Source organism: Etheostoma cragini, chromosome 6, assembly GCF_013103735.1.
Source record: "Etheostoma cragini isolate CJK2018 chromosome 6, CSU_Ecrag_1.0, whole genome shotgun sequence".
NCBI lineage: Eukaryota > Metazoa > Chordata > Actinopteri > Perciformes > Percidae > Etheostoma > Etheostoma cragini.
Genome location: NC_048412.1, coordinates 25,196,202 through 25,220,415, shown reverse-complemented (window position 1 = coordinate 25,220,415; position 24,214 = coordinate 25,196,202). Strand labels below are relative to the sequence as shown.

At 38.1% G+C, this 24,214-nt stretch overlaps 2 protein-coding genes across 9 annotated transcripts in view; both read left to right on the top strand.

Moving 5' to 3' along the window:
* LOC117945826 (thrombospondin type-1 domain-containing protein 7A) overlaps positions 1–6,992 on the top strand; it is a 143,358-nt gene extending 136,366 nt beyond the window's left edge. For all 8 annotated transcript variants that reach the window (XR_004656907.1, XR_004656906.1, XR_004656905.1 and 5 more), the window contains one exon: positions 5,021–6,992. Coding sequence is in view for 3 of the 8 variants with exons in the window: in XM_034873532.1 (XP_034729423.1) it covers positions 5,021–5,111 (91 nt within the window). In the remaining 5 variants the exon portion in view is untranslated. The remainder of the gene's footprint in view (positions 1–5,020) is intronic.
* A 2,121-nt stretch (positions 6,993–9,113) lies between these two features.
* Positions 9,114–22,437, top strand: LOC117945847 (neurexophilin-1). Its single transcript, XM_034873582.1, has 2 exons — positions 9,114–9,663; positions 19,229–22,437. The coding sequence occupies exons 1-2, from the start codon at positions 9,583–9,585 to the stop codon at positions 20,027–20,029; spliced, it is 882 nt and encodes a 293-aa protein (XP_034729473.1). The 5' UTR covers positions 9,114–9,582; the 3' UTR covers positions 20,030–22,437.
* Positions 22,438–24,214: the final 1,777 nt, after the last annotated feature.

The window sequence follows — 24,214 nt, the reverse complement described above, 5'->3', positions numbered from 1 at the left end:
TGCGACCTACTATTCTGTGACTTTTTTCAGCATGTTGTAAAATGAATTTTGATAACTTTTTTTGACATACTATAATATTGACTTTTTTGTGACTTAATTCAACATACTGTACTATGACTTTTTTGACCTACAACTTTTTTGACATACTACACTATGACTTTTTGTGACATGCAATACTTTAACGTTTTATGACGTGCTATACTATGACTTTTTTCAATGTACTATACTATGACTTTCTAAAAAGATTTCCACATACTATACTATGACTTTTTTTATAAAAAGATTTTACCATACTATACTATGACATTTAAAAAAAAAGATTTCAACATACTATACTATGACTTTTTTGACATGCTATACTTTGACGTTTTTCAATGTACTACAATGTAACTTTTTAAAATAATTTTTCGACCTGCTATACTATTACTTTTTTCAATGTACTATACTATGACTTTTTCATTAAAAGATTTTATGACATAATGTACAATGACTTTTTTATAATTTCTTCCGACATGCTATACTACGACTTTTTTGTGACTTTATTTTGAGACTTTTTTTTGACATATTATTCTATGACTTTTTCGACGTACTTTACTATGATTCTTATTTTTACCATTTACAACATACTATACTATAACTTTTTACGACATACTTTTCTGACTTTTTTTACATACAACTTTTTCCCAACATACTATGATGTTTTTTCGACAACTTTTTCGACATACTATACTATGACTTTTTTGTGACTTATTTCGACCTGCTATACAATGACTTTTTACGACATACTATACTATGACTTTTTTGGCATGCTATATTACGGCTTTTCACAACATACTTTACTTTGAATTTTTACGACATACTATACTAAGACTTTTTCACATTATACTGATTTTTTAAAACATTACTATAACTTTTTTATGCAATGTCATGTTTTTAAGTAGTCCAGAAATCCAAAAATAAACCAGGGAAAAAGAATTAAATTTTTTTTATTTATTAACAAATTATACAATTTAAACAAACAACTGAACAGTATCTTGCAATATGAAATCGAACATCCGGAGCAAACACAGGCACCCCGCCTTCAAGATGGAATAAGTTTGCAGAGCATGGCACATCCTAGCATCAGATACCGACCATCTGCCATGCAGACATCAGGGTAATGGCCCACTGGCCTTGTCCGTAGCTCTCTCCAGCGTCTTCATCCTCCAGGCCTTAATGAGTAAATGAAAACATCTGCATTCAACCCCAGATTGTAGCACCTTGAGAGACTTATGACATTTGTCATGAGATACTATGACTGTTGTCATACTATAGTAAGTCCTAAAAATGTCATATGCTATAGTATTTTGAATACTCTATGGGCAGGGTTCAAATAGACTGTGAGCCGGCACCTTATTACCACACCCTTCACCCACACTGAAATAATTCTCTGAGCCCTCTAATAGCCTGAGCTATTGAATCACTCAGTCATACTGTGATTCTCCAAGATTTTCACCCTTTCCTGTGGACAATGACCTTCAAAAGTAACTACAACTTGTCAAGGATTATAGGATTTCTAACAGCCGGAGCTATAGTATTCATACAAAGTATGTCATTTATGTATACCATTAAAATCTCATTAAAAAGGTATAGCATGCTATGTAAAATGTGTCTGCAGTGTCCGTTTGTTTTTAAGTTAAGCCCATAAACGTCTATGTGACGTAGGCAGTGTAGAAAATGCAGCACTTTCAGTGGAATCAAGTAGCTAAAAACGAGTGTTTGCAATGTGGAAAAGCTTTTTAGGAAAAGTCATAGAATAATATGTTGACATTTTTTTTATAAAAGTTAAAGTATAGTATGTCGAAAAAAAGTCACAAAAAGTCATAGTATAGCATATCGCAAAAAGTCATAGTATTGTATGTCAAAAAAGTCACAAAATAGTCATAGTATAGTATGTTGTATAAAGTCTCAATAGGATGTTGAAAAATAAGTCAGAAAAGTCATAGCATAGTATGTTGAAAAAAGTCATAGTATGTCATAAAAATATCATAGTATAGTTTGTCAAAAATATAATATAGTATTTCAAAAAAAGTCAGAATAGTATGTTGAAAAATTTCAAAAATAGTCATGGTATCATGGTAGCATGTGGACAAAAGTCAATAGTATGTCATAAAATAAATTGGAAATGATGTCATAAAAATGTAAAAAAAAATTGTATGTCAAATGAGTATGTAAAGAAAATCGTTATAGTAAAGTATGTCAAAAAAAGTCATAGTATAGTATGTAAAAAAAATCGTCATGGTATAGTATGTCAAAAAAAACATAGTATGTTATAAAGATTTCATAAAAATCATAGTATAGTGAAATAAAAATCTCAAAAATACTCATGGTACAGTACAGAAAAATGCTATAGTATACGAAATATCATGTCCTAAAAAGTCATAGTATAGTATGTCCTAATACGTCCTGGTATAGCATGTTGTAAAAATAAGCCATGGTATAGTCTGTCATAAAAAGACATAGTATAGTACGTCCCAAAAAAAAGCATACGTCATAAAAATATCACAGTATATAGTATGTCATAAAAATATGTAGTATTTTGAAAAAAGTCAGAAAGTATTTCAACAAATTTCAAAAATAGTCACGTATAGCATGTATGTAAAGTCATATTGTATTGAGTCAGAAAAAAGTCATAGTATAGTGTGTAAAAAAAAACATGGTCATAGTGTAGTATGTTAGTAAAAAAAAAGTCACAGTATATGTCATGAAGATTTCATAAAAAGTCATAGTATAGCATGTCATAAAAATCCAAAAAATAGTCTTAGTATAGTATGTCAAAAAAAGTCTGAAAAGTCATAGTACAACATGTTGAAAAAAAGTCACAGTCATAGTATGTTATAAAGATTTCATTAAAAGTCATAGTATAGTATAGTGTAATAAAACTCTCAAAAATAGTCATGGTACAGTATGTCAGAATTTTTTTATAGTATACGTCATAGCATGTCCTAAAAAGTCATAGTATAGTATGTCCTAAAAAGTCCTATTATAGCATGTTGTAAAAATTAAAAAAAGTCATAGTAATAAAGCATGGCGGAAAAAAGTCATAGTATAGTATGTTGTAAAAAGTCATAGTATAGCATGTTGTAAAAAGTCATAAAAAGTCATAGTATAGTATGTTTTAAAAAGTCATAAAAAGTCATAGTATAGTAGGCTGAAAAAAGTCATATGTCATAAAAATATCATAGTATATAGTATGTCATAAAAATATGTAGTATTTTTTTTTAAATCAGAAATTTCCAAAATAGTCACGGTATAGCATGTATGTAAAGTGTGTCTAGTGTGTCGGAATAAAGGCATGGTGTAATATGTTGAAAAAGTCCTAGTGTAGTATGTTGGGGAAAAAGGTCATTAAGACACAGTATAGCATGTCATTAAAAACCCCAAAATAGTCTTTGTACAGCATGTCAAAAATAGTCATAGTACAGTATGTAAGAAAATGTAATAGTATAGCAAAAAATCATAGCATGTTATGAAAAAGTCACAAAAAGTCAAAGTATAGTATGGTGAAAAAAGTCATGGTGTATAGTATGTCGAAAAAGGTCATAGTATAGTACGTCGGGGAAAAAAGTCACAGTCATAGTATGTTATAAAGATTTCACAAAAAGTCACAGTATAGTATAGTGTAATAAAACTCTCAAAAGCGAAACATAGTACAGTTGTAAAAAAAAAGTCATAGTACAGTATGTCAGAACATTTTATAGTATTTGTCATAATATGTCAGAAAAATGTTGTAGTATATGTAATAGTATGTCAGAAAAATGTTGTAGTATACGTCATAGCATGTCCTAAAAAGTCATAGTAAAGCATGTCGTAAAAAAAAAAAAAACTCGTAGTCATAGTATGCACATAGCCCATAGTATGTGGAGAAGTCATTATAGCATGTTGAAAATAAAAAGTCCTAGAATAGTATGTCATAAAAAGTCATAGTATAGTATGTTGAAAAAAGTCATATGTCATAAAAATATCATAGTATAGTATGTCATAAACATATATAGGATGTTGAAAAAAGTCATATGTCATCAAAATATGTAGTATTTTGAAAAAAGTCAGAAAATATATAAAGAATTTCAAAAATAGTCACGGTAAAACAGTTATAGTCGAGTGTGTCAGAAAAAAGTCAAAGTATATGTCATGAAGATTTCATAAAAAGTCATAGTATAGCATGTCATAAAAATCCCCAAAATATTCTTAGTACAGCATGTCAAAAAAGTAGTTGTGTAGCAAAAAGTCATAGCATGTTGTAGAAAGTGATAGTATAGTATGTCCTTAAAAGTCATTAAAAAGTCATAGTAATATGTCAGAAAAATCTGAAAAAATAGTCATAGTACAGTATGTCAGTAAAATGTAATAGTATGGCAAAAAGTCATAAAGTCATAGTATAGTATGTCCTAAAAAATTTCAGTTTTGTATGTGAAAATACAGTAGTCGTAGTATGTCAGAAAAGTAATGGTATAGTATGTCTAGTATTACTAGTATAGTAGAACAAAAAATAATATATGCATGCAGAGACTCTACAAAATGCTTCTGAGGGCCGCCATTGGCCCGCGGGCAACACTGTGAAACTGTGATCTTAAGGATATAATATACATGAGAATGTCTTACATTACACACCCTATTATTCAGAGATGAAAAGTGATTTTAAGGCAGTACGGACAGCTCAGAGAATACAAAGGTAGAACTTCTTTTGTAGCTTTTCTTCCCCTTGAGGCATACTAGCATGAGTTTGCATGCAAATTAACCTACTAATACATTTTGAATGCTTTTAGATCTAGATGTAAATGTCCTTTTCCATGAAAACAAACTGTCTGAAAACTGTCAACCAGTTGTATGTTATAACTACAAATACAGTGACAGTATGACAGACAATTTTCTAGTCTGATCTATACTCGTTCAGAAACTGTAACTACATAGTAACTGTGGTAGTTTATACTGCAGTTGTTTCAAATGCCACTCTTTGACTTGTCTTAATCTCTCCCCACAGCAAAAAGCCAAAGAGACCTCAGAGACAGAGGCAACAAAACAACCGACTTAAACCTCTGACTCTCGCCTACGACGGGGACACGGACATGTAGTCCTCCGGGAGACGCGTCACCGAGCACTTCACCTGTCATAGAGACCCACTTCATCACGCCATTACAGCGAGGGATACAGATGTTTGCAGCGTGAATGGACACATCACGGAGCGGAGAAATTACAGAAAATCCTCTTAGCAGAGACACTGGTGGAGTTTAACCATGTCAAGTAGAGCTCCATTCACTCCCTTCTTTTTAAAAAACCTTTTTTGAAGTATTTTCTTTTGCAATAGCCTTCGGGACCTCCACCATGATCAGTGAAATGCCTTTTTTTGCCCCCTACACATCCATGTTACTTTAAGTAAAAGATTGAGATGCAGGAGAGATTGGTGCAGAAGACAGACCCAGCTCTCAGTCTGCCTCTGAACATGGCAGCACACGCTCCAGCTCTTCCCCCGCGCTTTTCCGCTTGTCCCTAAAAAAATGCTGAGTAGCTTGAGGCTTAGGATGCTCTGACGGTTCGTATGTTGCCAAAAGTTACCGCAGGGAAGTGGAGGAGGGAGAGGAAAATCTCCATAAAGGGGTTTGGATTCCTTTTTCCTCAATCCTCAACTGGGTTTTGACTCAAATCTCTTTTACAGTCTTGAACAAAAGTGAGGCATATTTTCTCTCTTCTTTCTTTGCTTGATTTAGAGGCACACAGGCCTGTGTTGGTGGGATAAACCGATCTGAACGATGGGGATGGAGGAGTAGTCTGCAGTCAGTTGTTCATGGAAACTACTGGCTGCCTGCCTCCACCCTTTCTTTGTTTCAGGCTCTACATTGCACTATATTAGTGCAGCATGATATGCATATGTGACTTCTACCTTCTAATGCCATAGAACACTGCCTCTCCCACAGACTACACTATAAAGCAGAGGAACAGCTACCGGAACGCGGGAGCATCCAAAGGAAAACGACGGCAACAGGAAAAGATGCTTAGATGTGTCACGTTCTACAAAACCGATGTGAATCACAAAGTAAATATATGTATAGATTTTATTTCTCACAACAGACTTTTGGGTTGTAGTAAAGTACCTTTTGTGGTTTGTAGATTTCGTCTGGTGTTATCACTTTTATTTCTGCCCAGATGCATTTAAAGATGTAACTATCATATCAACAGGTGACATCTTTTAAGTAATTACCTGCTTTACAATTCTTTTTAACCATGAAAATTCAGATTAAATTCAAATTATCTACTTTTTTTACCTACAGATAGTAGGTTAATGGGAAGCTGAGCATTTAAAGAGATTAAAGAAAAGAAAGAACAATAAATGTAACCCATTCATGTCACGCAAATGTCATTTCTGCCTTACTGACGATAATACTAACAGTCCTGGAGTCCAGTTTTTATTACTTGAATGGGGCACATTATACGCTACACTAAATGTAGACATGAAGAAGACTAACATTTCTTTTGAGGTCACTAAGCAAGGCATAGTTTTTAAACTTCTTCATGTAGTAATCCGTATCAGAAGAACTCTATTGTTTTCCAGTCACTACATGAGGTGAAACATAGTTAAAAAATAAATCTGTACAAAGAAAGGGAAAAATGTTAATAATAATAAAAATAATAATAAGAGTACACGCTTCTGCTGAGTTCAACGTAAAAGCAAACTGGTGTGGAGAATGTTTACTTTTTGTTGTGGGATTTGTAAATAACAGCGATTTTTTTATTTTTTTGGAAAAAAATATTACAGTATGTGTACATTTATTTTGTATTGCTCAGAAAATGTTTAGTTTGAATATTGCGAAGTGGGTGTGTGATATTGCTGATTGTTGTAATCATGATGCACATTTTATGTTAAAAAAAACAGAAAGAAAAAAAGAATCAGCTGTTTTGTACAGGTGTTTATATGTATGGGACGACTTACTGAAAATAAGGACACGGTTGTAAACACAGAAAGTTATGAAGCCATTTTGTTATATGTTCGCAAGAGAGCAGAACCCCTTAATAAAAATGTTAAAATTGGCATTAAAGGATAAGGCTGGTGTTTCTTTCTCGTGTGCTTAGACAGCAACAATATCTTCCATCTCTTAATTATAGCCCGACGGATGCTGGATTTTTGAGGCCGTTACTATTAATTAACAGTTATTTAAGAGCTTTAAGAAAATGGAGTAAATACATATTGGCTAATAGTAATTATTTTAAACATAAACCCAAAGCATGAAGTAGTCCGGCTGACCGATGCTGGGGTAAAGCCCGACGTGCCCTCACACTCCCTATTTTAAAACGGCCCCGTCGCTGCGTCCGAGGCTTAGCGCTGCTCAGGAAGGTTGGGATTGATTCAAACAAACACAAACAAGCCAGAGCTATCCCAGATATGAGTGCAGCCAGCCCGTTCTCCACTGTTGACACAGGGCTGTGGAAATCTGGACGTCTGGCAATGCAAGACTAACCATCAACAAATATTTTCTTTTGTGAAGAATTGTGACCAAGATAGTGAGACAAAATTAAAAAAAAATCAACTTGTAAGTGCTCTCTGGTGGATAAACTATCTAATGGTTACACTCTTTCTACCATAAATTACATTCAATCTAATTTGGCATTACTGTACTGCAGTTTTTTTACTTATCAGCTGGCATATATGTTTGATTTATCTCTATACTTTCCAACTTCCCTCGCCTGTCTGAAGCTCTTATAAAGTCCAGTCGTTCCTTCTGAAGACATTACTCTCACAAATACATAGTTCAATTTGAATTTCTTTTCTTTTATATGGTCATTCATTTCTTAAAACAGCTAGGCACTGTTTTTTTGTTTTGTTTTTACAAATATGTAAACCGGACTAAATTTGTTGGGAACTATTTTAAGCTGTGTATTAATCGACACATTAAGTGCTCTAGTAAGTATTGCAGCTCTATGGCACAGAATATATCAACATAATAATATACTACATGCTTTGGCTAAACAGATTTGTTAGCATGATTAATTCATGGTCTTTTCATGGGATTTGTTTACAACAAGAAAAATAAAGAACATCCCCAGACTTATCCTTTAGGGTTAGTCACTTAAAGAAGTAAATACGAGCCAAAATCCCCAAACGTGAGTCCCTAAACTCAGCTCGGTCTGTTCTAACAGTCCCAGGCTGGAACTTGTTCATTAAAGGAGGTCTAAGCGATGTTGGGTGGCGGGACTTCTTCTTGACGTTCAAAGTATTTTTTACCAAAACAAGACTAGTTTGCATCTCCCTCCTCCTCATCCTGCCCCCTCCCTTCGGTGCTTCCGTGCACTAACCCCGCCCCCCAACCCCCACCCCCAAAACCTTCTGGTCGGTTATTGGCTGGAACGCTGGAACACTGGTTGTGTATGCTTCGTGGTGCAGGTGGGCGCACTTTGTTTTGTTGCCGTGTGTAGACCCTGGACTAATGCGTTTTTTACAGTGTGTTCTGGGGACAAGGAGCTCGGGGATAGAGACGAGATGTTGGCTGTATGTGTGTAGCCTAAAACACGTGTGACATTAAAGGCCTTTAAAGGTTTATTTAAGCAGCCTGTCCACTAGTTTAGAAATCAACAATCACTTTTAGCTTTTGATTTCAAGTTAAGGTGTGTGCCAGAAAGTCTTAAGTTACAACATGAAGGCATGGAGATTTAAAGATGTGGGTGTTACCAGGCAGGGAGGTTCTAGCAAAGATGCTATTGTGTTGCATTATGGGATGTGTAGGATCCAGTGTTTTTGAAGCTTGACCTATTTAAAAAACATAAAGTCAGCCTCAACTACTTCGTTCTTTACTAGTTTTAAAATGCGTCTCTCACAAGAGCACACATCTTAAGAATTTACGATAATATATCGCTTTACTCCTCTATAGTAAGAAATGTTTGAGACAAAAATGTCTTTGACAGTATTAAGAATAATAATTAGTTAATATTTATTTGTTGTAGGTTTAACGGTTTATTTTTTGTTTGAGTGACAAAAACAAAACTGGTTTTGATAATAAACCTAATTTGAATATATATTTTATATATATACATATTGGGGGGGGGGGGGGAGGAGCCACTGCAGCTGCCAGCCACTAGATGTCAGTCCCTGACGATGCTAAAAGAAAAGTTGCTTCTCAAAAGTCAATAATGTGAACCACCTTCTCTGCTCCCCCCGTCTTCTCTCTCCCTCCCCCTTCCTCATTCACTCCATTTGTCTCCCCATCCCTCCCCCAATGTCTCTCTCTCTCTTTCTCTCTCTCTCTCTCTCTGAACGTCAAAGCGCACTATATAAAACCTCCCTCCACACTGACATTCAGATGTACAAACACATCGGTTGTCGTCACAGCGCCACCAAACCTTGCATCCAAAATCCCTCCATCAGACACTTGAAGCGTTTTAACGGCAGACATCTGACCCCCCTGATCGAGCCCGAGAAGATTCATCTCTGCTCTCTCGCCTTAGGACCACCTCTCCTCACTCTATATTTCTCCTACAAGTTCTGCAGCTGATCCCGGCTCAGTCAGAGGGAAACATTTTGTTGCGGCTGAGAAGAAAGATCAGGGACAGTTTGACATGAGGGGGGACGCTCCACAAAGAGGTATGAAGATCACATTCCTGTGGGCTGCTGCTCTGCTGCTATCAGTCATCTCCCTGGTGAGTAAAATTAGTTTTTTGTTTTATTTGGCCTTTTTTTTTTAATTTTCAAATTTGATATCTCTACAGTGTCTGTGATTAAGGTCTGCACTTGTATGGTAGCTTGGGTACCGGGGAATGTCAGCAAACAGATATTTTGCTGAGTGAGTTTCAGGTTAGTGCGAGGACAACCACACAAGCCAAATTTTTTGTTAGAATTTATTTTTGCAAGATGTAAGGCGCAATCTGATAATGTGAAAGTCTAGAAAATGTAAAGCAAAAGGTCATTTGGTTTATTTCAGACTCATTTTCCTTGTGTTATAGTAGATTAAAGCCCCGTTTTGAAGTTGTTGTTTTTTAAATTTGAATCCTGTAATGACAGCTCTCACCTCCACAAACCAGATTTATTTGCTCAATGAGTTGACATATTAATATTGTCACAAATGAACTTCCAATGCCAGTGTGAACACAAGCGTCCCAAATCAAAATCTGCATCTCGACAAATCTACCCACACACAATCCCGCGGGACATTTCTCTCTCGGCACTATCCATTCAATCCCTCCTTTGCATCTTCCCCTCCTCTCTCCCATTTACAGACACAATTTAACACAAATTCATATTTGACAGTACGACGAAAAACCGCCTGAGCACATTATGACACACATACCAGAATGCTCCTAACTCAATGTCTTGACAGTTTGTGACAACCCAATTCCTTTAATCCTCCAAAAGACAGTAACCCCTCACCCACTGATAAATCTGTCAACAAAGCAATCAAAGCAGAACAGGAGCCACTCCTCTCTCCAAGAAAAATTCCATAAACTTAATCCCTACAAACTTGACTGGCCTTAAAAAGCTCCTGTGGTGTTATCTGTGTTTAATTTGCATAGTGATGGAAAGAAGTCAATTACTATTAATTATTCTCTACAACTTAATACCCATTATCGAATTGAATTCACCGTCTTGAAAACCATAAACTCAATTTCACAGCTGACTAAGCGCACTAATCATTTCCTCCCCCTTTTTTTTCTTTTTTTTACTTATGGAGCCTTCCTACTTTTAAGAAACAACAAGAATTCTTCGATTTCAGGAGCAATAACATTAACTAACATGGATTCCCTTATTGTCAAAACATCAAGACAAACATTAATTATCAAGTACGTGAGTTATATGTACAATAGCATCACGGTAGTGTGAGCTGGTCTCATGGCATCACTTGATGGGAGTGTTTTTTTCCAGACTGGGCTGCCAAATTGCTTCGCTATGCTTTAATGGGATGATCATAATTGTTTCGTACTCGTTGCATCCTAAGCTTTCGCCTGCAGCTCCTTCAACAGATTGACAGACCCATGGGAACCTCACAAACTTATTTTGGCCGCCTTTGAACCAAGTCGTGTGTGAAATAATATGATTATGCATTTTTCCTCTGGGTAAGTTGAAAAACTGGTGGCTAGTTTTTTTTTCCCAATGCCCCCCCCCCCCCCCTCCTCCTTCTTGGTCTTCAAACTGCCCCCGCTCTGATATCCTGCAGTCTGTCCACGTATGGTATTTATCCTCCTCAGAAGTCATGGTAATAATTGTGCCCTGGCCTCTCAAAGCGGTGCTGCAGTGATAGGACTCGGCTCCATCCACAGCTGCCTGTGATGTCTTGACACACTGTGTGATTTGTCATCATCTCTGACCCCCCTCAGGTAACACTTTGATATCACTGGGAGAGTATGAACCTAAACTCTTAGTGGGCGTCAAATGCCCTTAGTTCATCCATCAGCTCAACTACGGGGAGACCTCACAAGGCGAGACAAGTTAAATTTACTGTAAATGACTAAGACGACAATCATATCCCAAGTGCCCAGTTGGAAAATACTCTAAAAGACGGCATCAGCACACTAAGGATTCTTAAACCACCTTCCCGTCTGGAGGATCATTCGAACACAGACTTGGAGCTATTATTTTTAAGGAACCAATATATTTGGTTTTTCTTCTACAACATGAGTGTTGTGGTAATTGTGATTCATGGCATCAGAAGGTAATTAATTAGATTAAAATATGCTTTTGCTGGGAGGTGGAGCGAGACGTTAGAGTGACTATCTCGTACCAGAAAGGTCACAGGTTTGATCCCACAACAGCCGCATGTCCCTGAGCCAAACTTCCCCCTAACAGCTGCTCACGCTTTAAGCCTCTCTGGATAGGAGCATCAGCTTAATACCGTAAATTTGGAAGAAGTAAATAAATCCACAAAACTTTTGCAGTGTGGTATTCAAGCACAAAAACAATTAAAAAACAACTATTCATTCTGAAAGTCGAACTCTGAACACACGCCACCTAATCAAGATTACAAAGTGGCAGCCCAACTCTGTTATCAGCCCGGTGCTCTGTTAAACTAGAACTGTCGCACTCACAAATCCTCCCCACACAGCAGTCCCAGCAGCTGAAGCATTCAGGTAAATGAAAACTGACACACACTTTCATTCTTCCTCGCAAGGTTTTGTGTACAGCCCACCGCAGAGCCATCCGGCTCCTCCGATGGTTCTATTAAAGGGGGAATTTGTTGGCTGCTTGGGGGTCCGGCCCATAGAATATCCTCCGAGCTCCCGAGGGAAGCCGGGGTTGTTTATCTTCCTGTTTCAAAGAGCGGACGCCTGCGCCTTATCACAGCCTCGCCAAGAGTAGATAGCATTTAGGTTTGTCCAACAGCCTGCCATATGCTGCATCTGGCAATCTTGAGAGTCGTTTCGTAAAGGACTTCTGCATACCGATGTGTTTGTGTTATCTTGTTGAGGGATTCTGCCTCATACACCGAGCCAGGGAATAATAACAACAGACAGTTAAAGGGGGTTTGGGGGGGCTCCTACATAACAACCTACAGGTCGAATTGTTGGAGTAACTCTGAGCCATGAAATGAAAGCCTCTAAATATGATTTTGAGATACGTTTGAATGTTTTTCAATGCGAACACTATGTTAAATATATATTGCAAATTGAATTTGTTACACTGCTGCATTTGACCAACATGACTTTCTGTAAGTTTGTGTATTTGCTAGTATGAAAAGGGGCAGTCCACAGATTTTTATGTTGCGTTTGAAAGATATTTACCAGAGAGGTGGTTTAAAGATGCTTTTGTTATTATGGGAAATAGCTAGAATTGGAGGAGCTAGAATGTTACCACGGACAAAATAAATCTGGATACCTTACCCTCTGCTGTTTTCACCATTCTTTCATCTGTCTCTTTGCACTTCCATACACTCACATACACACAGGGAGATATGTAACTGTATGGTAGTGCAAAATTAAACACATTTAAAGCTGATGTTAACCCCTATTTTTCAAGCTTTGACCTGGTAATTTTTCTTCTGTGAAACACATATTAACCATCAGCAGTACATCGGTGTGTTTTCACAGCTCATAATAGCTTTGACATGTTTTTTGGTCTTTATGCAGAACGGCTATAAAAACCGTCCATACACCGTTTTAGATTATCAGAGGGCAGCCTAATGTTCCTCCTAAAGCAGATTCTTGAAAGTTTCTCAAGCAAGTTATAAAGAATAGCGCTGAAAAAATCCTATGTTTTTCTTATTGTCAACAAATCCAATGAAAAGTTCAAAATTAACAACAAGTTAGTCCGTCTCACAACCTCTTTTCCAACTTCCCTACCCTGTCTATGGCTCTCAGCCCATCAGTTAATATCAATTAATTAACAAGTCTAGTATTTAGTTTCATTTGTTTTTTTAAAGGCTCCCCTATAACAAGATGGGCATTGTAGTTTTTATATTTTTACTCAAGCAGGATTAAATAGTTCATTTGTTAAGGACTAGTGTTACCAGCAAATGTATCCACATTGGGTGCTTTAGTGGGTATTTATGTACAGCAGAAGGAAGGTGTGTGCCAGATTGTGTGTGTTCATGGTAATGAAGGAACATGTCACCCAGCGCAACAGTGTGGCTCATTGATGTGTTTTTAATAGTTTTTGGACAACAATGGAGCTCTATGAAAAGAAGTTAAATACACCGATAAGTGGAGTGGTGGAATCAACTCATTGTTGGTGTGCGTCTTCTCAAGGGATTCGTTGACCATAAGCAAATACAGAATATCACCCAATTTATCCTTTAAGAGCCTGGTGACAGCTTTTCAAAATGTAAAGAATATGAAACCAATGGTTGTCCGTAAACATCTGTTGGTTTTGTTTCTATGTAGAAGTTTTCAATTAAAGAAGGTTGTTTGATTCATAGATTGTTTCAATTAACATTAATTAATTACCTTGTTTATGTATATTTTGTTTTCTAAATCTTTTCTACATCTTTATAATAATAATAATAATAATAATAATAATAATAATAATAATGTGTATGGACCTTAATATAATCAGTTATTACAAAGTGCTTTTTTAAATTGTAAACATTGCCATACATTGTCCCCTAATGGAGTTACACACAATGTTACCCTTAAAGCATTGGTCCACTCAGAGAGTAGATCCACTACCTGGGAGGGTTTATGTCCAGTTCAGGGCTGCGACTACCGATTTCTTATATTGATTCATCTGCTAATTATTTCTTTGATTGTTGCTGTAATAATAATAATAATACATTTATATAGCGCTTTTCATGAACTCAAAGCTCTTAACCATGTACAATATAGTTTTATTTTTAAGAAAAAACAATTTTTGCTAACCAATATTAAACCCAAAGTTATCAAGGTGTGACTGTTGACCTTTACGCCGCCATGTTTCTCCTGTCCTTTTTCAAACAGCAGTTTCCCTCTTTCCTCTCTGCAGTATCTCTATCAGGCACACGCACACACCCACACGCGCACGCACGCACACACACACACACACACACACACACACACACACACACACACACACACACACACACACACACACACACACACACACACACACACACACACACACACACACACACACACACACACACACACACTTTGTGTCTGGCTTGCATGTTTTTGAAGCGGGCAAAGAGGTAAATCTTGGCCCTGTGAGTGTTGGTGCAGTCAGTCGGGGTGTTCTGGATATAAACGTTGCTTTAGTCAGGACTGCCTCTGATCTGCCTAATCTCCCCGGGCTGGATTACAGGTTGGGCTCTAATCCGGGAAGTGGGGTCTCTGTGAATGTGCCTCTGAGAGCTCTAATCCAGAGACTGTCAGGTGCTTTAGATGAAAACTAATTGCATGTCACAGTTTGGGGACCATACACAACGCCGGCAAAAACAGAACGAGTTCCTGACAACAATAAGGTCCTCGGTCTGATGACTTGGCACACGCTTCAGATAATCTAGTGAAGAAATCCCCTCCCCAAAAAATCCAGTGACACCTCCTCTTACAAAATTATTCACAACATGAAGTCACAGAAAATGATGTGCTTTTCAAAACGCACTGTAGTAGGGAATCTAATTTCCTGGTTGACAAAATGATAACATTTGAGTCATAAACCTGCACAGATTTACATTGTTTATGAAATGTTCTTTTCACCTACACCTTAAAATGTCACACACACAGACACACACTAATTAGCCTGACAGTCACTTAAACCAGCTCAAAGCAGTTTCCTAATATCTCTTGATCTGGTATCAGGACTCCACTGAGACTGAAACCCAGTTACTGAGAATCGTCAGTAATTACTGCACTACGAGAATGATATTTCATCTGATCATTAGAGACCACAGTCTTTTCACAACTCAGAATAGAAATATTAATGAAAAAAATTGGGGTTTACAGTTTGGATTATGGGTCAAAGGTCATTTGGACGATTATTCCAAATATGTAAAACTGAATTCATGTTTAAACTCAAGTCACTAGTTTTTCCTTAACAGCATTTTATCCTTGCAACAAACGATATGAATAAAAATCTGAGGCCTGAGGCGCCTGGATAGTGCACCTGGTAGAGTGTGTGCGGGTTCAATTCCCACCTGCGACCCTTTGCTGCTTGTCATTCCCCCTCTCTCTCCCCTTTCAAGTGTAAGCTGCCCTGTCAAATAAAGGCCTAAAAATGCCCAAAAATCTGAGGTCAGTAACCATTATATTTAATAAACTGCTTTATATTTCCATAAAATGCCTTTATCTGTACCATTTTCACTATTAAAATGAACATAAACAACAGAAACAAGATGAAACCTGAAATACTATTAAACCCAGGAATAAAGACTATAAGTTATGTCATAATCGACTTTATAGCTGGTTGGCTGATACGGTTTCACTGAAGTTTTACATCCTAAGGAGCTTTATGTTTGACTATAATGGTGCCAATAAATCCTGAACAGGAAGACACCCTCATCCTTACACTCACTTTATCTTTTTAGGATGTATCACCAGTGAGGCCAACATGACAGACTTTTGTTTCCAGCAATGGAAGACAAAAGGAGGTCTTCATTAATACAGCTTAACTGGCCCACTGCGCAACCAAACTGCTGAAATTACCATTTCTCTTTATCTCGTCACGACAACCATTTTGCACTGAAGAACCTGCAGCTTTCTTTTTTCTCTTATAAAACCAACCGTCTGCAAAGATTTTCTATCTCCAAACATTTTCTGGGTTTGAAAGGCTTAGACAAGACTCCACTTAACATGTATTAAAAACGCTCAGGTTATGTCGCTCTCTTCAGAGAGGTAGAGAGACTTAGCAGCTACTAAGCCAAAGTCTCCACAATGCCACTAACGGTTCATTCACATCAGGTCATCCATCATTGAGGCCTCTTCAAAAACAACTGGAGGCCATCTTTTCAAACTCCTTCACTCTGTAGCCAAGTGCATTAAAATGAACGTGTACTTCAGAGAAAGATCAGAACTCCTGCAACACTTTACAGAGTGAGAGCTCCTCAGACACACTCTGGTTTACAGTACCACAATGTCATTCAGTGAACTTTCTGAATGAGAGAAGGCCTTATTCTCAGAGTATTGATCGCAGGGTGAAGGTACAAAATGTAAACTCTTCGACCAGATAGATCTGCTGTCACGTTTGTAGGCCGGGGTTTGGACATCACTGTCACGGGCCTCAGTGGGGTGCACGGGGAATCTTCGCTCTCTCATCTGTGTGATTGTCAGAGGAGAGTCACAGAACGAATCATCAATCATCCGTTCAGGCTACATTCAGCAGGTAATAGTCTGCTGTTGCATCACGTCTGAACCAAAGATGCGCTTCATTCATCTCGATATGGCAGGACTACCCTTAATCTTGATTAGGACGAGCCACCACAAGATGTTTTGTTGGTTGCAGCTTTAACACCGTTTGTAAGAGGTGCAGCTGACATGCTTGTGGATGGATTAAACTTGTTGGCGTTTTCTTACTGCTGCAAAGCAGATTTGTTTTGCTCCTGTGTGTTCGTTAGCAGGGTATCCCACAAACATATCACCAGATTTCAAGACTACAAAGCATTCAGTTAGCATAATGTGTCTACCCAACGCTAATGCCAGACAGAACATTGAAATTGGACAATTCAGAAAGACTTGGCTAAAGTAAGGTTAAAGGTCCAATGTGTAATGTTGAAAGCTAGCGTTTAAAATAGTTACGGCAGACCAAATTCAAAATACTGGAGACCCCCAGACTCGAAGTTCACGGAGGTTGCCAGGTTGAGAATGCAGCATCCAACAATGTTGCTAGATGCTAGAGTGCATTCCATTTATACTCGGAACTTGGATTTTCTGAGGTCAAACGCCTCCTGACCATAGACTTCCGAGCTTGGAACTTGAACCACCGAGTACCCCAAGCTCAAAATCCAACATAGCTGCTTCGTGCATCAACAGGTGTGAAAGCTGTAGTAACATACAATTATTAGCACTTCTGTGTTATTTGTGTCTCACTGAATCCTGTTGTGCGTACAGTCCTGTCCAACTTGTTTTGTATGCACAAAAAAACGGTGTAATGCGTTGATATAAACTAACCTGGCTAGAGCTAATAAAAACAATGAAAATGAAACAATGAAAATCCGACTAGTAAATGGAACGCGCTCAACTCGGGTGTGACGTTGTTTCCAGCTTCTGAGTTCCGAAGTAAATGGAACACACTCCATAGCAGTAACTCAGCTTACGTTAGATGCTGGTCATAAAAGCCCGTGCCCACCCTATCTTGGCTAAAAATGACGGCAACAATCGCTGAAAACAGTGCAAACTCACAGTCCTCTCTACTGGATTTACAGCCACCCTTTCGTTGCTTAAAATTACACACCAGTTGTTGGCAACGGCGGCTGAAAACATTTGTAACATGTTGTAAATAGAATTGTGTGTGTGTGTGTGCGTGTGTGTGTGTGTGTGTATGTGTATGTGTATGTGTATGTGTGTGTATATATATATATATATATATATATATATATATATATATACACATATGCCTATCTATGTGAGTCATGCAGGTTCATGAACAATATTTGTTCCTTTAATCTAGGCTACCTCCATCTGTCCCTACTCTGTGGGTGTGGTCTGACCAGGATGCCCCGTTTTTGCTAACCCGTCTTTCCTGCCTCTAACGTTATATCTGTTTTAATTTAATTTGGTTTATTATGGCTTTTCAATTAACCGCTTTGTTCATCGATCTACCATATGAGTTACAGAGGAGATACACAAAAAGTCCGGCCCTTTTTTCACTTGATATTTTGTGTATCCCCTCCCCTAACATGCAAAGGGTCTGTCCTGTCATTATGTGTGTTATTTTCTGTGTTTACCAGGTCACAGTAAACAACCCGAGATAATATGGAGATGTCTTCTTTACCTGATATTTTGTGGAACCCTCCCCTGTAAATTTTCCCAGAAAAAGGCAGACATCGCCAAATTATCTCAGGTCGTTTATGGTGACCTGAAAATAACACACATGATTGCAGGATAGACCTACTGCATGTTAGGTTAGGGGATACACAAAATATCAGGCGAGAAAACGGCCTGATATTATGTCTTATCCCCTCTGTAACTTTTGCACACAAAAAAAGTGCAGCAGTAAAACTCCACTCCACCCGAAAATGATTTTACAAAATTTAGACTTTTTTAGATGATTAATTTTGATAACTGCTTTTCATCATTAATACGTTCTGATCTGACCACATTGTTTATCTGTGCCTTTACAATCTAAATGCTTTGATTAAGGTTTGGTTGGGTTTAGGGTCAAAATAACTTGGTTAAGTCTGGAAGACATTGCAGTGTTAGTTTAAATTACTGCTTTGGTAATGTTAGAGGACCTAGAGTATATGTTCAAGGTTATTCTAACCACTGTTACCCTTCAAATACTTTCTCCCTTGCCTCCGACACACAAGCCTAGTTCCTACAGCTGTTTTGTCACTTGAGCATAAACGTGTCGTTTTTTGGAGCATTTTCTGAAAGGGCAGATGCTGTAGTTTTCTTGGGAGGACGGTTTAATATTAATGAGCCTAGGCAGGTGGTCATGAGTGGGGAATTTTGCACATTTTATCACTATAAAAAGCTTTAATATACCCAGAGTTTTTTTTTATCACCACATGTATTCTGATGCTGTTTCAGAGGTAAATTCTGACAAAAATGTGTGCACCCTTGTCAGATGTGTGAGCTTTTTTGATTGCTTACCAGTTGAAATGTTTCAGTAATGATGCTTTTGTTTGTTGTTTGTTCTTCCTTCCAGGTGACCAGTGCTGATTCACCAAGTTCAGGAAATTCTGACTTGAGAGAAAGCTCTAAATCCAAAGTAAAGACCTACTGGACTGAAGGCAGCAAGGCCGTCTCCATCAGCCGTCTGCTCTCCCAGACCCTCTATGGCAAAGAGAACTTCACCTCTCTGGATCTGAACTATGATGAGGCAGACTCGTTCTCTAAACAGGAGCAGTGGAACTGGCTTTACAACATTTCAAACCCCCGGGACCCTCGATCCAGGACAAAAAGGAGGCCCATCGTCAAGACCGGCAAATTCAAGAAGATGTTTGGTTGGGGTGACTTCCATTCCAACATCAAGACGGTGAAGCTCAACCTTCTCATCACCGGTAAAATCGTGGATCACGGTAACGGGACATTCAGTGTCTACTTCCGCCACAATTCGACGGGTCAGGGCAACGTGTCTGTGGGACTGGTTCCACCGACCAAAGCTGTGGAGTTCCAGGTCCACCAGCAGCACCAGCAGTTCCACCACCATCACCAGCAGCAGCAGCAGCAGCAGACGGCTCTGGAGACCAAGGACAACAAGCTGTTCAACTGCAGGGTGGAGTACGAGAAAGTTGAAAAGGGTACCAGGAACTCACTGTGTGCCCACGACCCCTCGCAGAGCTGTCCGCAGGAGCAGACCCAAAGCCACGTGTCCTGGCTGTGCTCCAAGCCCTTTAAAGTCATCTGCATCTTCATCAACTTCTACAGCACCGACTACAAGCTGGTGCAGAAGGTGTGTCCAGATTACAACTACCACAGTGACACCCCTTACCTCCCCACCGGGTGATCACAGAACCAGACGAGGACAAAAAAAGAAGAAGAAGAAAAAGACGCAAAGATAGGCTGTCGGGTCAGATTATTGGAATGAAAATGAGCCAAGACGCTACAAACTTGAGACGCTGACAGGCATTATTACAGCTAACATATCTTTGACGCAAGACTGATCTTGCTCCAATGAAAAGACCAACCCCGAGTTCCTTATGAGAGCATTTAGGGAAGCATTTATAGGCTTGCGATACTCATATTATATGCATAGCTGCTTACATTGAAAGAAAATTCTCAAGCCAACTGTAAAAATATGCTGATTGTATTTATGTAAATATTTGTGGGTTTCACACAAAGACCAGAAAACAATTTATTAATGTTTTCTTCTGCTAATTTAGTTGTTTATGTTGATAGTATATTTCCGTCTCAATCATGCTTTCTGTCATTTCCAATCAGTCTGTGGTAATCATTGCAAACACGTAAATGACAATGCAAATAAGAAGAATCAGTTAGTATGCATTGGAGGGCAAACATGTTTTGAGTTGTTGTCTGCAGTGTGATTGTTAGAGTGAATATACCTTTCTGATATTGTTGTTGGAATCTCTTCCACGCTTATGCATGAAGCGAATATGGTAAACAACTGAATAACGTCCATCTATCTATATTTTCATGTTATTGCAGCTGTCAGAAGCAATCTTCATCAAGTCACGGGGGATAAAGAAAAAAAAAGTACTTATATTTCTATTTTGTGTTATGTGTTAGCGGTTTTAAGGACACAGTAAATGACACTATTGGGAAGCTCCAATCAGATCAAACATGCGAACAAGTAAATGTCGTAATAAATAAATAAAACTTGCAGAAGACACATAAGAAAAACGAAATACAGAAGATCATTTTCTGCACTGCTGCTTAAAAAAACAAAAACATAACTGTGCTCCTGTTTTCTCAGTCCCAGATTTCCATTTTATACATTGCTCCTATTTTTGTGGCTTACAACAAGTCCAGTATAGTAAAGTTAAACTCCTGCATCATTCATATGACATCAGCCAGTAGTAAGAGGTGTCAGAGCCAAAGCGCCCCTGCAGTATCCAAAAATAATTGTACACAGTAATCATTTATATAAAAAATGCTAAATGATGAGAAATAAACAAGATGGACGGTGTTTCAAAGTGTTTAAAAAATAGTGGTTGAAAAAGCAGAAGACATGGAAGTTTGTCTAACAAAGGCTGAAACAGAACAAATGGTGTGTTAAAATGTGAGATGTGGTAAAATGTGGTTTCTTCCTCCAGAGGAGACAGGACATACATTAAACAGCAGGTGCTAATCACACATTCAACCAATCAAACGTTCGCACCTCTGGTTATCAAAAAAAAATCTGGATGAGACTAACACTGACTGTTAATGATATTGGATGTTCCAATTGGCTATTAAACCTTCATTACAAAAACTGGGAGCCACCGGCTCCACGTGAAGCTTTTAGAGAAAATGAACACAATGTAAGTGGAAGCTCTGCAGAGTCAACACAATAGAAAGAATGAATTAAAATGCTGATTGAAAACCTGTAAAGAAAAAAAAAAGCACAAATGTGCACCTAGGGGCGCAATCACTGCTGTCTATTTAAATTCAGTGCTCTTTCACGATGTAGGCTATGGTATACGCAACACAGTAACTGCTAATGGCAGCCTGGACGACATCCAATATGCCAACATGGGGTGTATTTTCTGACAAGGCAGGCCAAAGAATAGGGGTCTGCCTGTGGGATGAGTGAGCATAAAGAGGAATTTATGATGTGGAGGAACAAGGCTGGCAGAAATCACTGGAAGCACCTGACTCGTAAATTGAGAGCATGTTTCTGTCATCGAGAAGAAGGAATGACTAATGTCTCAGATTGCTGTTTGGGCCAGTTCTTTCATCTCAATAAAGTGACTTTAATATCTCTCCACCCCTAGCCAAATGTGCCAGGGACAGTTTGTTCAGCTTTAACAAATTAAAGCAGCACTTTGCAAAGACAATGCTGCCTCATTATGCACATAATCTTAAAAGTGCAAACAGTCTGGCAAAAACGTGTTTGGGTGTGAGAGCTACTGAGAGATGGATCTGTTCCCTGACTCAAGTTGCCTGAGGGTAAATACAACATACTATGTAGTAATGTGTACTGTTTGAAGCCCAATTAATAAGGTACATATGTATTCACAAACATAACCTAAAGCTGCACTAATCAATATTTCAACAATAGATCAAATGACCATGTCTAATGTGAAATATGTGACAAACTGACAGAAAGTTACCACCTGAGTGTGCAGAGCGTTCTAACATCTTTCAGCTTATTGTTTTGTTTTTTTACGGCCAACAACTTCACCGTTTTGATTCACTCTCACTGCTCACATCAACATTGTTTCAATCAGCAGGCAGGTTTTTTTGTGTTTTTTTTTAACAGAAAAAGCTCTGATAAACCCACTGTGCACCACCTGCCCAGAACAAAACAGCAGACAGACAAAGCTAGCTACTAGCTGGTGGACATAATGGAGCATTTAGCAGCTATAGCAGCTTTTTCCCTCAGGAGTTGGTTGAATGCAAAAAACATGGATATTTAATTTCCATTGGCCAGGTGGCCAGAAACACAACTCTAAATAAATACTTAAGTTCCTCTGTGTCTGCAAAAAGTGTAAATAAGAAACTAACAGTTTGTCATTTCAACTTTATGAGGCGATAATTTGTCAGTGTTTACGGCTTATTGCACTGGCCCCAAGTTGCCAAACACATCAAATAATACAAGTTTTGTGTGTTAAAAATCTGATATTATTTGCAGATATCAGGCTGTTTTACTCCTGTATTTAATAACATTACGGATTTAAAAAAAATCTTTAGCATCTGTAAATATAAAAATCTTAGATTAAGTCATCATCATTGTCAATCACTTTGGGAGTGACTGCAGGTTTTCAGATTATATTTTGTCTTCAGTACTATGGGCTAATCTCTTGTTAACTTTTAGACTACTGACTGTACCTTCAATACTACTCAATCAAATGAGTAAACAGATGGGGATGTGGAATGTAGAGTTATATTATTAAAATGTTGGAAATTAAACTCAAACCGATTTCGGATATCTAATAACCTGAATTCAGTGGCAAATCTTTTTCTTAGAGAGTAATGTGGGATTCGTTTAACTCTTCTTCAAAGCCAACACTTCTTAAATTATATTAATTTCAAAGCACCAGTTTACCCAGCAACAAAAAAACTAGCCGTTTCCTCTGTCCGTTTAACGAGCTTTAATTGCATGAATGAAACTGACAGGATTACCAACCGGCAGTGTTTGGACGTCTCCAAGTTATCTTTGGGCCCAGATCTTGTCCCTTGGTTCAGTTGTCCTGGGCCGGAGCCATTCAGGCCTGCCGTCTATCCCCTAGCTCGCCCACAATCCCTGATTAATGTGGTCTGGGTGGGAGCTGTCAGAAATGGCAGAGAGAATCATGGGATTTCTCCTTCAGAGTCCCAATGACACCCAGCAGCTGCAGGAGTAAACAGATGACTAACCACTGGCCTTTTGGCAGCCTGTGGAGATTCACACGGAGGGAGGGCTGCGAACGTTGCTTTGACATTTAGGTGGATTAGAAAGTTCTTGGGTTCTGCTCTTGTGGTGTCAGAGGTGGTTGGCATAGTAATTATTTGCATCTTGGTTTTCTTCCGCTTGACCCCCGATCACAGTGAAAACGTAATGCTTACTTTTTTTCCACTCACAGACATTTGTTCAAATTAAATGTTTAAAGTGTAAAACCTCCTCACAAGCCTCATTTGTAGGCAAATCACATTTTGTTTGCGAGGAAATACTAGGTATCTTACTTTCAAAAACAACAAGCAATTGTCATTTCAGATTATGTCCTGCTGCAGAATTCATTTCAAATCTGGGCTGAAAGCTTTCCTGGGGCACAGTTTTGTGTGAGGTATTGACATATTAAAGGCTCGATCAGACAATGGCTGGTGATTTTTTATTTCTATTTTTTTTTAAATCACAAATAAATTACTCTCTTCAAAACCCTATTACTCCGCTGGAAATGAAAACTTACTTATTGTGAATGTCTCATGTCAGGTAAAAACTGGAGAGAATTAATTAACCTTTGTCATTTTAATTGCTTTAGTGACAGCTGTCCTTTGGTACCGGAGCTATCCTAATGCACATACTGTGGGCTTGTCAATTACTTTCCCAGTG